At 47.2% G+C, this 16,346-nt stretch overlaps 1 protein-coding gene across 1 annotated transcript; it reads left to right on the forward strand.

Moving 5' to 3' along the window:
- Positions 1-1,832: 1,832 nt before the first annotated feature.
- On the forward strand, positions 1,833-14,517 carry LOC310827732 (uncharacterized protein). Its single transcript, XM_083704116.1, has 6 exons — positions 1,833-1,919; positions 6,043-6,334; positions 6,468-6,549; positions 7,838-7,920; positions 8,573-8,699; positions 9,169-14,517. Exons 2-6 carry the CDS (start codon positions 6,221-6,223, stop codon positions 10,761-10,763), a joined length of 2,001 nt encoding a protein of 666 aa, XP_083560242.1. The 5' UTR covers positions 1,833-1,919; positions 6,043-6,220; the 3' UTR covers positions 10,764-14,517.
- Positions 14,518-16,346: the final 1,829 nt, after the last annotated feature.

A 16,346-nucleotide genomic window follows, 5' to 3' on the forward strand; every position in this document is an offset into this window, starting at 1 on the left:
TCATGACAGAGGTGAAGGCAGTCTAGGACTGGTAGTCAGGATGCCTTGGAGTGCCGCCTCTGTGTCCATTCTTGCATGCAACGTGGCGCCAGTGCCAAAGGGCACATCCTTTGGCCTTCCTTCTGGGTGGGGCAGGTGTGTGTCTTTCTGTTGCTTTGCCTGCCGGGATGGGGCTTCGGCTTCTCTTTCCTCCTCTGGCCCAGAAGGATCAGGAGAAAGAGGAGGCTCCTGGCTGGCCGGTGTTCTCTGTGTGTGCTCAGAGGCACACACTTTGTGCCTCTGCATGGGAGGATCGGCTGAGGAGCCCCCCCCCCCCCAGACGGGCAGTCCACACCAGGGACTACCTGGCAGGACTTGGAGTGGGGATGAAGCCCCCCAACAACCGCCTGGCTGCTGCTGCCTCCTTGCCCGGGCTTTCTGGACTCCTAAATTATTATGTTGTTACAAAAGCAGTGTGCCTGCCCCTCTCTCTGCCGAGCGGTGACAAGAGCCCATGGGGTCTGTGTCCCTTTGGAGAATGGAAGGCACTGTTTATTCACCTATCTACACCTTCAGTCCATGATGGATCTCAGCTCTCCCACCTCCTCCTCTTTCCAGAACACGCCCCCCCTCTCCCAGAGCAGTTACCCTGGATGCCTCCCAAATCCCTGGTCTTTGTCCACCCCTCAAGGCAAGAGGGACGGAGTTCACTTGTACAGTGGTACCTCGGGTTAAGAACTTAATTCGTTCTGGAGGTCTGTTCTTAACCTGAAACGGTTTTTAACCTGAGGTACCACTTTAGCTAATGGGGCCTCCCGCTGCTGCTGTGCCGCCGGAGCACGATGTCTGTTCTCATCCTGAAGCAAAGTTCTTAACACGAGGTACTATTTCTGGATTAGCAGTCTGTAACCTGAAGCGTATGTAACCCGAGGTACCACTGTTAATGGTCTGCTGTTCTCTCCATAGCCATAGCTCAGCCAGGTTGGTTTGCATAAGCCACCCAGGAATTCCCTGTCTGCACATTATGTTTTATCCATATCCCAATAATCAACATCCTAGCATTTATTCACCCCCACCAGATCTATAACAATATTACCATAAAGGCATTTCTACCCGACCCCTTCAAGCTCCAAGAATCTCAAAGTGGCGCACAGGGATTCTCAAAGTGACCTCTTTCATTGGAGGTTTTTAAGCTTCAGCTGGATGTCCGTCTTCCAGGGATGCTTCAGCTGAGATTTCTGCATTTGCAGGGGATTGTACTGGATGGCTCTTCTGGCCAAGGGAAGGAATAGCTCAGAACCAGCCAAGAAATAAAAACAAAACTGCTCTGAAGGGAGAAAACACTAAACGACCACCACAAGCAACACATCGGCTAATACGACATACTGTATATTGTTTCAAAATTCATAAACAGAGAACAAAATATGTGCATGGAGTCACAAATTAATGCGAATCGTATAAATGTTCCATAGACAGAAATGGTAGAAGTGGTAAGTAACTTAAATGAGCGCTATAACGAAGGCCGAATGCCTTTCCACCCTCAATATCCTCCCAAAGTGAGATGATATCAGGGCGCTCTGAACATCGCTCGGCTGTTCCACGCACAGCAGCAGACAGGACAGGACAGCTCTTCCCGGATAATTCGGGAAGAAACATTTCTGTTTTCTGTTTATGGATTTTAAAACAATTTGTTAGCCGACGTGCTGCTTGTGCTTGTTGTTTAGCGGGTTCTGTTTTGCAGGGATTTTCTGAAGGGAGAAAACGCAGAGGGAGGGGGAGAGGGGGGGTGATCTTGGTGCTCCCGGCTTTGCACGGGTTAAAAGGAACGGAGCGGGATTCCTAGAGCGGGCAGGAGAGAAAGGTGGGGGTGGGGCCAGGTCCCTCCCTCCCTCCAAGTCACTTCCTGCAAGCGGTGGGCGGGGGGCCTCTCCGGAGATCTGGTGAGTCGCCTGTCTCCCCCCCCGTGCATTGGGGGAGGGGTCCCAGGGCTGCGGGGGAGGGTGCGTGGGGGGCTGTTCGGCTCATGCATGCTGGGGACCCCCAAGTTTGGGAGCAGGGGGGCCTTTCCCTTCCTCTCTGCAAAGCCAGGGAGGGGGCACTTTGCAGGAGGTCTGCAACTATGTTCCTCCTTTGTATCAATGCGCTGCTCGCGGGCACGAAGGTTTCAGATTTATAACCCAGTCACGTTTGTCAATGGAGGTTGCAGCCAGACGGAAACATTCAGCTGTCAAATAGACCCAAACAATAAACACAACCTGACCTGTGCAGAAAATGAATAAGGAATGCATGGATGGGGGCATAGCTGTCAACTTTTTCCTTTTCTTGCGAGGAATCCTATTCGGAATAAGGGAATTTCCCTTAAAAAAAGGGGGAAACGTTGACAGCTATGGATGGGGGGCTCCTAGCCAGGATGGCCAGTCGGAGGCAGGGATGCTTCTGAATCCCAGTTGCGGGAAAAGCCACAGGCAGGGAGAGAGACCCTCTTGGGCTCGGATCCGCCTGGTGGGCTTCCCAGAAGAGGCCCCTGATTGGTCCCTGTGAGAACACTCAATGGAGCCCCCTTGGCCTGATCCTGCAGGTCTCATCTTCTGTTCTGATGTTCCTCCAGATGCAAGCAAAATCTCCATTGCTTTTGCTCCCCCAGCCCCTTCATCAGACAGGAGTGTCATCCAGACTCTTGGGTGACACAGGTGTGCCTGTTCAGACATGCAACCTCTCGGGTGTCCAGACACCTCACTCTGAGGGGGTGGCTCCTAGCAACTCCCAGCATCCTTAACAAACTACAGTTCCCGGGATTCTTTGGAGGAAGCCAGGGCTCTTTAAAGGGGTCTGATCCTGCTTTGCAGATGCAGTGCAGATGAGAGGTGTGTGTGTGTGTGTGTTGCCTTTTTCTTTTTGGAAGAACCTTTAATTGAGTTTTATAAACAAGGTTTGTAGAAGGAATGAAGGACACAAATAAATAGGCCAAGTCTTCACTTGTCATTTGTATATCACAAAAATAGCGTAATAGATTTGCAGGGATATCTGCAACATTATTAGTGGTCAATGGATGAGTTGTAGGTTCGTGAATTGGTTTAAACAGAAACAAAGGGGAAACGGAGTTAACAGATAACAGTCAACAGCCAAACACCTAGTCAAGAGCCTGTGGGTTTGTGCTTAGGTTAAATGTGAGTAGTAGCCATTTTTCTTCTTATGTTACCAAAGAAACAATATAAAGAGGAGGTATGGTAAGTAAAGGTAAAGGTACCCCTGCCCGTACGGGCCAGTCTTGACAGACTCTAGGGTTGTGCGCTCATCTCACTCTAGAGGCCGGGAGCTGGCGCCGTCCGCAGACACTTCCGGGTCACATGGCCAGTGTGACATCGCTGCTCTGGCGAGCCAGCACCAGCGCAGCACACGGAACGCCGTTTACCTTCCCGCTATAAAGCGGTACCTATTTATCTACTTGCACTTTAAGGGTGCTTTCGAACTGCTCGGTGGGCAGGAGCTGGGACCGAAAGACGGGAGCTCATCCCGCCGCGGGGATTCGAACCGCCAACCATGCAATCGGCAAGTCCTAGGCACTGTGGTTTTACCCACAGCGCCACCCGCGTCCCCCAAGGAGCTATGGTAGACATTGTCAAATATCTGAAGGGCTGTCACATGGAAGATGGAGCAAGCTTGCTTTCTCCTGATCAGGAGGGCAGGACTCAAATAATGGCATCAAGTTAAAAGAAAGGAGATTCCAAACTAAACATCAGGAATTATCTTCTGGTGGAAAGAGCTGTTTGTCAGTGGAACAGTCTCCCTTGGGAGGTTGTGGACTCTCCTTTACTGAAGGTTTCTAAGCAGAGGTTGCCTGGCCATCTGTCATGGATGCTTCAGTTGAGATTCCTGCATTTTAGGGGGTTGGACTGGATGACCCTCAGGGTCCCTTCCAACTCTACAAATCTACGATAAAGTGTTAGTCTATTGATGAACTTGGGAGGGAGGTTCAAAGCAAAGGTAATGCTTTGTGTTTCAATTTAAATTCAGATCAACCAGATTGAGCCAAATTCTCAAAAGTCTGCAAATTCGAACAAGCTCCATGCCTGTTTCCTAAGCCTCTCAACTGTACCTTGAGGCTATTTTCCCACATGCTTGAAGCTTTAGGCTTTGTACTGGAGGTTGTTTTGCCTATTCTTTGTCCTGCTGCTGCATTTCTATGATTCTAGTAGACTATCTTTTTCTCACGCTGGAGGCTTCATTAGTGTAGTTGTTTGTTATTATTATTGCTATTGTTACCACTGTTCCATTTGTTACCCAGAGCAGCTTACAACCATTTTAAAATATTTTTAAAAGTCAAAACAAATAATAATCACAGGAATAGGCTGGGCCCTGAAAACACGCGTCTCCGTTGTCAGAGGCCTTGGGAAAGAGGGGGAGGTGCCTCTGTAGGGATCTGCCCCCAGGATGCCCTCTCTTGGGCCACCCCCAGCCAAGACTCTCAAGGGGGTGAAGCTACCAAGAGCCCCCCCCCCCAAATTTCACAGCCAAGAGGGCCTCTAACAAAGAAGGTGGTTCTTCACATATCTGGGGGCCAAAGTGAAGTCCTCCTGTGAGCACTTTGAATTGGACCTGGAAATGAAGGGACCACCAATGCGGCTGTTTTAAAACAGGAATTAAATGTGTTCTCAGGGGTTGTCATGGGGTGGGATTCAGTGAGGAGGGGGAGACCCTTGGATGCTCCTTGGAGAAAAAGGGGGGGAAGAAATGCTCTTCGTAAAGAAAGGGAACCCAGCCAACAATCCGGCTTCTGCCATTTGGAGCAGATTCTGAGCTGCGCTGGGCCCGGGGGTGGCCCCAGTAATGTGATCCAGGTGCGTTCCCGAATCCAAGGGTTACGTGAGGAGTCAGTCCGACAGGGCCAAGGCATAGAATCACAGGCAGGGTCTGGCATACAGCTCCCGCAGCCTGGGGCGGGGTCCAACAGCCTTTTATCTTTGTTGGGGTAACGGCCGGTCCTGATCCCCCAGCGACTCACCTCCCTGTCTCGCCCGAAGGCAAGCACTTCTCCTGCGAGTACTCAGGTTTCTCCTTCTCTCAGACCTCAGTCTCTGCAGCTCAGGAGACATTGGTGGGTTACTAGACCCAGGGGCCGCCTCAGCCTCTCCTGACCCAATTGGTAGTGGAGCAGCTGTAAGTGATGGGCCAGCTAGAGGCAATGAGGTCATCCTTGCTTCTGGAGCCAGGGCAGGATCAGGCCCCTAACTCGGCCCAGCTGGTGCTTGTTGCAGGAGACCTGTGCAGACTGGAGCTCTTCAGAATCAGGCCCCAGACTAGGCAAAGGATCTGGTGTGGACTGAGACTCCTCTGGCTCCAAGTCAGCCCGAGTCCCAGGCTATCACATGAACCATCCTCAAGAGCAGTTCCACTTGGAGGGCATTGCGATGATCCTATCTGATCCACAGCAGAGAGTACCCTGGCCGTGTCATCTCTGCTCCAAGGGGACAGGGGTGGGCAAACTAGACAGACCTGGAAAGGGGCACTCAGTGACCATTCTGGATCCAGGAATAGCCCCAAACATATATGGCTGCATGTGGGTTAAGCTATGCAACATTTTTATTACTAGTATTATTAACCTGCTGTTTATCCTAAGTACCCTGGGAAGACAACCATGTTAAAGCGCAATACTAAAAACAGTTTAAAACAACTTACAACCACAGAAAGGAGAGCTCTTCTTTACTTGATCTCTAGCGCTGCCCTTTGGCCTCACCTACTTGGCTCTCGTGGGGTGGGCTGGATAAGGAGAAAGAAAAAGAGACGCCACCGAAGTCGTCTGTCTTGAGAACTTTGCAGGTTCCAAGTGCAAAAAATCAGGCAGAAGCAGGAAAGAAATGGGCCCTGAATTGGGGGAGGGAGCAACCCTGGAGAACCCCAGGGTTAGGAAACCCACATTTTAGGAGGGCTAGAGTCTCTTCTTTTTTGTGTTGAAGAAATCTCAGAATCTGTGATGTGATGGAGTCCAGGCTTGGTTCCTAGCAGGACGCAGCCACGCTTGCTCAGAGAACATTTCCCCCTCCTGACAGTGTATTTGCTTTGTAGGATTTGCAGAGCCAGCGGTTCAGGCAGTTCTGCTACCAGGAGGCCAAAGGACCCCAAGAGATTTGCAGCAGGACTCTACCACCTTGACCATCAGTGGCTGAAGCCAGAAAGGCACACAAAAGCCCAGACACTGCACCTGGTGATCTTGGAGCAGTTCCTGGCTGTCCTTCCACCGGAGATGGAGAGCTGGGTGAGGGAATGCGGAGCTGAGACCAGTTCCCAGGCGGTGGCCCTGGCCGAAGGTTTCCTCCTGAGTCAGGCAGAGGAGAGGAAGCAGGCAGAGAGAAAGCAGGTGAGAGAGACTTTCCTCAGGATACCCTCAAGAGGCTCTGAATGATATGGGAGATGCATCATTTTTTGTCTCTGCCACCCTTTTTCTAATCCTGCTGCCTGTTCTCTTTTTGGAATCTTAGTTGCTCTTTCAGGGAAAGGATCCATTTGCAGAAATGGGCCCTGATTCCTCTGAGGCAGAGAGGGCTGCATTGGACACCAGAGAGAGGCCGCTGGGTAAGGAGGAGTTTCTTCTCTACTTAGCCCACATTCTTTGGGTTTTGAAACGAATCTCTAAATCCTTTTAATCTTTTTGGAGAACACACTTGATGGCCTGTGAGGGACAGTGGAGCCAGAGCAGAGTGTGGGGCTGCAGTGCCTCTGACGTTCCAGCAGAGGGCGGGAGCCCCTCTCTCTCTCTCTCTGATTGGCTGCCAGCCCTTTTGGAGGGAAAACCCAAGAAGCCCTTTCTGAGGGAGAGAGTTGGGCAGGGCCTGATCTGAGAGGGGAAGTGAGGATTATAAAACAATAATAGTAATTGCTATTATTCAGAGAGGCTCTGTCTGGGGGAGAACTGGCTCTGATCTGAGAGGAGAAGGAGCCTCGCAGCAGCTTAGAAAGGAAGACGACCCAGTGGAGGGTCTGAGGAGAGTATTGAGACAGGATTTAATCTGGAGGGCTGAGTCTGAGAGGAGGCAGGAGAGGGAGGAGCTGTGGGAAGACGGACTAAACCAGGGTCTCCTTCCAGTCAGGAGGGGAGAGATCTGCTAGGAAAAGGAGATCCCCAAACCAAGAACAAGGGCTGAGAGGATCCCCTGGGTCTGTGGGAAATCCCTCAGGAGTGGGATGGCTAAGAGAGAGGCGGACGAACGAAAAATGCCCCTCGCTCAGGAACCAAAGTATTAGGCTGAGAAGGAAGGTGTGTTGTATTAAGAGTCATAAATAAGTAAAGAAATGAGAGAGAAGAAACAGAAACCAAGTTAAGCCTTTTACCTCCTATGGTAGAAACCTGAACATTTAACTGAAGTGCAGCAAGTGAGCTTTTAGCAACTGAAGTTTAAGAAAAGCTGTGCATATACTTCACTGATATATTTATATTTAGTTTAAGTAATAACTTTTATTTGAAAGGACATATCTCCTGACCCGAATTTCCCCCCACAAACCTCTTCTTTTTGTTCAGCTCCTTCCTAAGACTCTAAATCACTTAAGTTTCCCCTCCCCAAATATACTCACAAGGTAACCTGTGGGAAATTGCAGAAATTCGTGTAATTTGCATACCATGAGGTGGGTCTGGTATATTTAATGAGGGGCAGTTAGCGGGGTGAATCCACTCCTTTCTTAGATGATGGTCATTGGTGGGATCCAAGAGCCCAAAGCAGGGTGCATCAATTTTCACATAACTAAAATATGAAATGGCTGCCAATGTCCAAATGCCCTCGGCACGGGAGGCTGTTTCTGTGGCCCATCTCTCGCTCGCCATGCACAGCTCCACCTCTGACTTCTCATTCACCTTTCTGTCTCACAGATGGCGGAGGGATTCTGGCAAGACCGCCTCATCCATCTTTTCTTGGTGGCGGAGGAGAAGTCGCGGCTGTGGAACCAGATGAGGTGGGGAGAAGGAGCATGGGGGGGAAAGAGGCTGAGAGACGGGGCAGCCAGATTGCCTCTGGGCCTGAATGAATCTCCTTCTCTTGGCTTCTGTCCTTAACAAAGGCTTAAAATGCCATTCCAGATGGCTTATGTGCTGAGAATAAGGAACAGCCACCTCATCTTAACTAGCCTTCTGAATGTCACTAGTATTATTTGTCACTAGCTACAATTTTATTTCTATATTTGTTGAATGCTAAAATAGGCTTCTGAGCAGCTGACAACACGGAAAAAACAGTGGCCAGGATTCATCTAACCATCTCCCTTAGTTTCACATCAGAGATTTCCCTTCCCCATGCCCCTGTGCACCCCTTGACTTAGGGGCATCAGGACAGTTTGCTCACCCCCACCCCCACCCTTGCACAGTGAGAGAATACTTGATTTGAATAACACAATGTGGAGTTCCCATTTACAACAACATTAACACACTTCATTCAAATACACAGTAAAAGAACTCCATTAAGATGTTAAAATAAGCATCCATGCTTAAAATGTGCAGCAAAACAACCCCATTAAGGCAATGCAGCAGTTACCAGGCAGAAAACAACAGAGCAATGTGTAGTAGATGATGTTTATGCTGTTTAAGAGGGCTACGTTTCCCTTTTTCTTGTAGGGTTCTGTTTGCTTTGAAGATGTAGCTGTTCGTTTCACAGACGAGGAGTGGGCATTGCTAAATCCTGACCAGAGAGCTCTGCATAAGGAAGTCATGGAAGAGAATTGTGGGATCTTGGCCTCTCTAAGTAAGGCTCTGTGTTGGATCATGATATCTGATTTGAAATTCAATACATATCTCCTTGTGAGAAAGCTCCAAGATTTTGATGTAGCTCAACAGCACCACCTACAGCACCTGGGATTCTAATAGCACCACAGCTCACCTGGAATGGAGGACTATCAACTGTTTGGCTGTGTATAGTCTTCCTCCATTTATGTCTTTTTAAGCAATGATCAGGCTGGTCTGAACTAACCTGGCCTTTTTAAATGTAGGATTCAGAGTAGTGAGGGAAGTTAACATAGCTTCAGTCAGGTTTTACTAAAAAGTGATAGAAAAAAATAAACAAAGAGAAGACTGACAGTGGAGATGTAGCAGATTCCATGAATGGACCAAACAAAACCCATCTAGGAGAAGATCTAGGCTTTTCAAATTTCAGATTCACGTTATCTAGGGCTCCATTTCTTCCTGAGGTTCTAATCCATTTTTCCCCCTTGCAGGTGACGATAAATGGGAAATTGAGAACCAGGGAGAATATGACAAAATACACACAGTGGATAAACCATATAACTATTTGGAGCGTGAAGAAATCTTCAGTCACAGCTCCCATTATACTTCTCATCAAAGAAATCCCATTGAGAAGAAACTCTATCCATGTTTGGAATGCGGAAAGAGCTTCAGTAAAAGGGCCCACCTCACAGCCCATCAAAGAACTCACACTGGAGAGAAACCTTATCAGTGCTTAAAATGTGGAAGGAGCTTCAGTCGGAACTACCACCTCACAGCCCATCAAAGAACCCACAGTGGGGAGAAACCATATCAGTGCTTGGAATGTGGAAAGAGCTTCGCTCAGAAGTTAAGTCTTACAACCCATCAAAGAATTCATACCGGGGAAAAGCCATATAAGTGCTTGGAATGTGGAAAGAGCTACATTCAGAAGTGCAGTCTCACTTCCCATCAAAGAATTCATACAGGGGAGAATCCATATCAATGCCTTGAATGTGGGAAGAGCTTTCATATAAGCACAAATTTCCGTCGACATCAGAGTATTCACCGTGGGGAGAAACCATATCAATGCTTGGAATGTGGCAAAAGCTTTATTCGGAAATCTCATCTCACTATCCATCAAAGAATTCACAGTGGTGAGGAACCATATCAGTGTTTGGAATGTGGAAAGAGCTTCACCTGGAAGGAAAGTCTCACTTCGCATCAAAGAATTCATACAGGGGAGAATCCATATCAGTGCTTAGAATGCGGAAAGAGCTTCTGTAAGAGGGCCAATCTTACAGTCCATCAAAGAATTCATACAGGTGAGAAACCCTATCAGTGCTTGGAATGTGGAAAGGGCTTCACCCAGAAGGAAAGTTTTAATTTCCATCAAAGAATTCATACAGGGGAAAAACCCTATCAGTGCTTGGAATGTGGAAAGAGCTTTGGTACAAGCGCTTACTTTGTTCAACATCAAAGTATTCACTGTGGTGATAAACGGTATCAGTGTTTGGAATGTGGAAAGAGATTCACTTGGAAGGAAAGTCTCACTTCCCATCAAAGAATTCATACAGGGGAGAAACCATATCAGTGTTTGGTATGTGGAAAGAGCTTCAGTAAGAAGGCCAATCTTACTTCCCATCAAAGAATTCATACAGGGGACAAACCTTATCAGTGCTTAGCATGTGGAAAGAGCTTCAATCAGAGAACCCATCTGACAGCCCATCAAAGAATTCATACAGGGGAGAAACCCTATGAGTGCTCGGAATGTGGAAAAAGCTTCAGTCGGAAGGAAAGTCTCACTTCGCATGAAAGATTTCACAGAGGGGAGGAACCATTTAAATGTCTGCAATGTGGAAAGAGCTTCAGCCGGAACGCTCATCTCACTTCACATGAAAGAATTCACAGCGGAGAAAAACCTTTTCAATGCTTGGAATGTGGAAAGAGTTTCAGTCGGAAAGAAGGTCTCACTTCCCATCAAAGAATTCATACAGGGGAGAAACCATATCAGTGCTTGGAATGTGGAAAGAGCTTTAGTCAGAGGTCCCATCTCACAGCCCATCAAAGAACTCACAACGGAGAGACTAATGGAATCATATTATTGTAGAATTGAAAGGCACCTTGGGCGTCATGCAGTCTAACCCTCTGCAATAAAGGAAACTCAACTAAAGCATCCATTGCAGGTGGCTATCTGCTTAAAACCTCCAAGGAAGGAGAGCCCCCATCTTCTGAGGGAGTCCATTCCAATGTTGAACAGCTCCTATGATCAGAAAGTTCTTATTTATGTGTCAAGGTAATCTTTCTTGTAACTTGAATCCACCAATATGGATCCTATCCTCCAGAGCTGGAGAAATCAAGCTTGGTTCATCTTCCAAGAGACAGTACTTTAGATATTTGAAGATGTCTATCAAAGCTCCTCCTAGTTGCCTCTTTTCCAGGTTTAACGTACCCTGCTCCTTCAACCGTTCCTCATAAGGCTTGGCTTCCAGACCTGTTATTACCTTGGCCACCCTCCTCTGCACACATTTTAGCTTGATGTATCCTTAAATTGTGGCTTCCAGAACTGGACACAGGACTCTAGGCGTAGTCTGACCAAACCAGAAATAGAGTGGTACTATGACTTCCCTCGACTGGGGATTTTTGTTGGTAACAGCCTAGAATAGCATGAGGGGTTTTTTTACCGCTGCATCACACTGTAGACTCATGTTAAGCTTGTGGTCTGCTATGAATCACCTAGATCCTTTCACATGTAATATTAGCAATCCAGATGTCTCCCATTTTATATTTGTGCAGCCTAAGTGGAGAACCTTATGTTTGACCTTATTGAAATTTCATCTTGTTGGTTTCAGCCCAGTTTCCCAACCTGTTAAGGTCATCTTGAATCCTGATTCTCTCTTCTTCAGTATTAGCTACCCCATTCCACCCCGCCAGTTTGGTGTCCTTTGTAAATTTAACAAGCATCCTCTCAATTCCTTTGTCCGAGTCATTTATAAAGACGTTGAGCAAAAACAGGCACAGGATAGAACCCTGTAGCACTCCAGTTATTCCTTTTTTTCAGGATGACGAGGAACCATTAGTGGGCACTCTTTGGTTTCGGTCAATCAACCAGCTACAAATCCCACATTTTACCAGCTTATATACAAGAGGGTGATGAGCAATTTGGCAGTGCTGGTGAATTTAGCCATCAACGCTGAGCTCTTCTTTGGAGAAGCTGACAAACAATTCACGTACTTCCAAGAGCCTCCAACTGGCAAATTTGTGGTGCTCCTGGCTGCAACTGTCTTCCTTGGCATGTCCAGGATGGTGGTGGTGCTACCTTGAGCTCCTCTTGGTTTCTGATGAACACACACAGGACATCTTCCAGAAAAGCCAGGAGTTCCCTCTGTGAGAAGGGTAGGTCAAAGATTCCCTTGCTGCTGTCCTCCTTTGATTCTTCAAATCCTCAAAGAGAGGATGCAAGCAGCAAATAATTGTATCCACGAGGAAGAATGAGTTTTGTGTTCATTGTACTCAAAGGTGGTTGGGAGCAACACCAAGCACAGTTTATTTGCTTCAGCCAACTCCAGTCCTCACCTGCACATGTCTGACCCATGGAAGATGGCTTAGATTGAACCAAGATTCTGAATGACAGTGCAAAACCTGACATTTGCCCTTATTGAAATTCATTTACTGCATTTATATGCCGCCTTTTCCTCCAGGGAGCTCAAGGTGGTGTCACACGGTTCTCCCCCAAGCTCCTTTAATCCTGACAAGAACCTTGTGAAGTAGGTTAGGCTATGAAGCAGAGACTGGCCCCCAAGGTCGCCCAGTGAGCTTCATTGCCAAGTGGGGATTTGAACTCGCTTCTCCCAGGTCGTAGTCTTGACACACTAACCACTAAACCACACTTCCTCTCTAATGAGCCTCTCTGAAAGAGTGCATGTGTGTGCATTTCCTTAAAGTTTGCCTGTGATGTTATGGTGTTTGTATTTAAAGTTGTATACACATGTAATTAATATAATAATGGTAAGTACAGTATAATAGTACATTTAAGGTAGTGTTAGGTAAGGAGATGGGGAGAATGAATTTGGACTGCTGGGGGTGAGAGGTGATTGGCCGAAAGTTTTAAAGGGGGTTTGAATAAGTACAACATAACAAAAGTAGTGATATACAATAAATATACAAGATCTAAAATAAAGATACAAAAAATCAACAGCAAGAACCCCCCTCAAAAACTCCCAAGCCCAAGAGTTTGTTCAGCAGCCTCAGCTTTTGTAGCTGGAGTCAGTCCAGGCCAGGTGGAAAAGGCCTGCAAGGCAGAGAGTAGATCTTCCAGGACTCAGCCAATATGGTTTCTGGCCTCTTCAGCAGAGACAGTTGGAGGCTGGGGTGTGAGAGGGGTGGTAGTTGTGAAGCAGCGTTGGGTAGATAAGGAGTAGAGGAACAGCGTTGTTATCCCACACAATCCACTCTGATTTCTGCTACCATTGATATGTGTTTTAATCCCCCAGGCATTTGCTGCCCCAGTTTAGGTGCTATTTTTTAGTGTTTCATACTTGTTGCTTTCTTAAATTGTGATTTTAAGGTGGGGGTATTTTGGAGGGGGGATGACGTTGATTTATGTAGGCTCCCTTGAGTTGTAAAGGTGACCGTGACATTGCCCTAATACTGAGGCAGAGGGAAGGGAGTTGCTGTGTAGAATGGGCAGGAGGCGTCTCCCAGCGGAGAGCCAGAGCTGAATATTGTAGCCCTGAATATCCTGGTTGTGTCCCAGATTCTTCTTTTCTTTGATATTGAGGGAGGGCTTTTCATGAGTCTGTTCCTGGCCACACACACACCAATTCAAAATCAGGGACAGGCAGGCTGGAGATGAATTTTTAAATTTGCTATCATTATTTAGCTGCATTACGGCTGTATCTATTCCACTTTCCCCACATGTTGGTCAAGGAAGTATCCTTTTACCAGTGTTAATTTCAAGCCTTTACTTTAGTCTTCTGTGTCCTGTGGAAAGTCCTGCCACTAGAGATTCAATGGGTGTCTGCTGTGCCAGCCTTTAATGCTTGCTGGAAAATTTCCTCTTTTGCCATGCCTGTACAGGTAATTAAGAGTACAGTGGACACCCGGGTTGCAAACTTGATCCATGCAGAATGCACGTTCGTAACCCGCAGTGTTCGCAACCCGCAGTGGCGCATCTGTGCATGCACAGGTTGTGATGTGGCGCCTCTGCACATGCACAAAGCGCGATTTAGCACTTCTGCACATGCTGAAACCCAGAAGTAACCCGTTCCGGTACTTCCGGATTTCGGCGGTCCGTAACCCGAAAAAGCGCAACCTGAAGCGCCTGTGACCCGAGGTCGGACTGTACATCCCCCACAAGGGGCTATCGATGCTGGGGTTTTTAATTTTTTTTTTACCTTATTTTAGACTTTTTATTATGTTATTTTTTGGGGTTTATATTGCTGTAAACCACTGTGGTATATTTTATGATACATCTGTGTATAAATATTTAAACAAACAAGCAATTCTTTAAGGTAGTTTGGGCTGAGAGACAGGTCTCTGCTACTTTAGTAAAGAAGCAACAAATTGAATGCGTTTTAAACATGCAACACCTGATGGCACCAGAGAGCAGGAATGGTTTAAAACATTTCCCATGGCAGGTTTCTTCTTTTGTTTTCTTTCTGGCTTATTTATAGCGTTCCTTTCCTGTGTTTGGATCCACCCACAGGGACTGACTGTCCCAAGGTCACCCACTGAGCTTCGCAGCTGAGCAGAGACACTCTTTCTTACCTCCCAGGTCCCCTCCCTCCTTCATTTGACCTGTAATCCCACCATCTTTAAACTAAATGAATAAAAAGAAATGATGCTTTCTGCCGCAAAGTGAACAGTTGCTAGGGTAACTTTTTTACAATGTCCATGGTCACATCTGAAAGCAAGACCAGATTAGAAGACATTCCTCAAAACACCTACATGCAATTGAAATAAAGTATTTCAGAAGTTCATGAAAAGATGGAGTAATAAAATAATAATAATAATAATAATAATAATAATGTTTCTGCTGCTTGCGTGACCTTGGAGGGAGGTGGGCATTGCATTCTCAGGAAGGAAAGTATCCAGCCCCCTTGCTCACATCCTCGAGGAGGAATTAATTCTCCAGGGGTGAATCCTTCCTTCTCTCCCCCCCCCTTCTCTCTCTCTTTTTAATAATTTATTTTTTCCATTCTTTATAATACACTTTCATCCAGAGATGTTGAATAACTTACAAAAAAACATTCAGTCAAAAATCTAACAATAACATGCATCAAAATCCTCCTCCTCCTAGTTATTGATAACCGTATATACTTTTGTCCCTGCTCATTTATCCTATTTCCCTCCTTCCTCCCTCCCCTTTAACCCCTCCCCCCAAAACATGTTCTTTCTTCAGATCTTTAACCATGTGCACAGATTATTCATTCTAATTTGGATGCTTGGGTTGGCTTCTCCTGGTGATATCCAATTCCTGTAACTTGTCCATTTATTCAAAATCTTTTGACATTTGTTTTCCCATGTATCTTCCGATATTACCTGTTCAAATATATATCAGATTGTATTGTTGCAGAAATTTATGTATAGGTTGGGGGGGGGGTTTCCCTCCAGCAGATATCATGCACATGCAGCCCACTACCAAAATCAGCACAATCGCTTTTGTGAGTTGTCCCCACAAAACACTTCATCACAGTTTCTTCCTATCTATTCAAAGGGCCTTTGCTGCACGATACCAAATGTAAGAATTCACTGAAAAATGTTCCTATGTACTGGCTCACTGGGAAAACTTCAGAAATTCATATAGACGTGTGAGCTCAGCTACTCAGCAGCCCCTCTGCCTGAGTGATAATCCCTGGCATCCTGAGACCTGAGTGCCAGACAGGTAGTCCTTCCAGAAATAAACCCAGATGAAGACAAAAGGGTGGGATGAACTTGGCTGGGAACAAGGAAACGTAAAGATCTATTTTGTTACACTTGAGGGGTGTTTGGTGGAGGGCAAGGGGAACCATGGGGCAGGGTCCAGGATGCGCAGATTACGGCCACCAGACCTCCCCTTTCATGATGTATTAGTGATTAGGGATTAGCAGCCAATAAGTTTGGATTCTCTTTTGTTTCGGGGGGGGGGGGGGCTTCCATCTTGTTCCACCTGGTGGCAGGTGGGAGTCCTGTCATGACAGTCTTCAATCAAGACCAAGCCAACTGGCTGCTGTTTCGCTCTGGTATTCCTGGCTGGTGTCCTTGTTTTTTGTCCAAGGGAGCCCTCAGATTTCTCCGTTAACAGTTTATAGTCAAAAACCTCCCTGACACAGGTGGGATGTGTGTGCAGAGCCTCCACGTGGGGCCTCCAAAACCGTGGCCCTGGAGGGGAGGGAGGGCCAAACCTAAGCAGGCTCTGGCCAGTGGACAAAGACGGGATCCCGTGTCACACGCAAACAGCCACAGTGCCACCCGAGGAGGAAAGCGGCAGCAGGAGGGAGGGATGGGGAGGAGCCTGGGTGGCCATCTGCCAGGGATGTTTTAGCTGAGATTCCTTCCTGATTTGGGGAGGACAGGACTAGGGGGTTCCCCTTCCAATTCTAGAATGGGGTTCCCTGCTTCTTGCAGAGCCCTTTCACAGCAAGCCGTTCCCCCTGTTTCTGGCCAAGGGGGGTGGGGGGTGGGGAACAGCTCAGAAGGCCAGCCAAGAGGT

This window comes from Podarcis gaigeae (assembly GCF_964106915.1).
Source record: "Podarcis gaigeae genome assembly, chromosome: 12".
Classification (NCBI taxonomy): Eukaryota; Metazoa; Chordata; class Lepidosauria; order Squamata; family Lacertidae; genus Podarcis; species Podarcis gaigeae.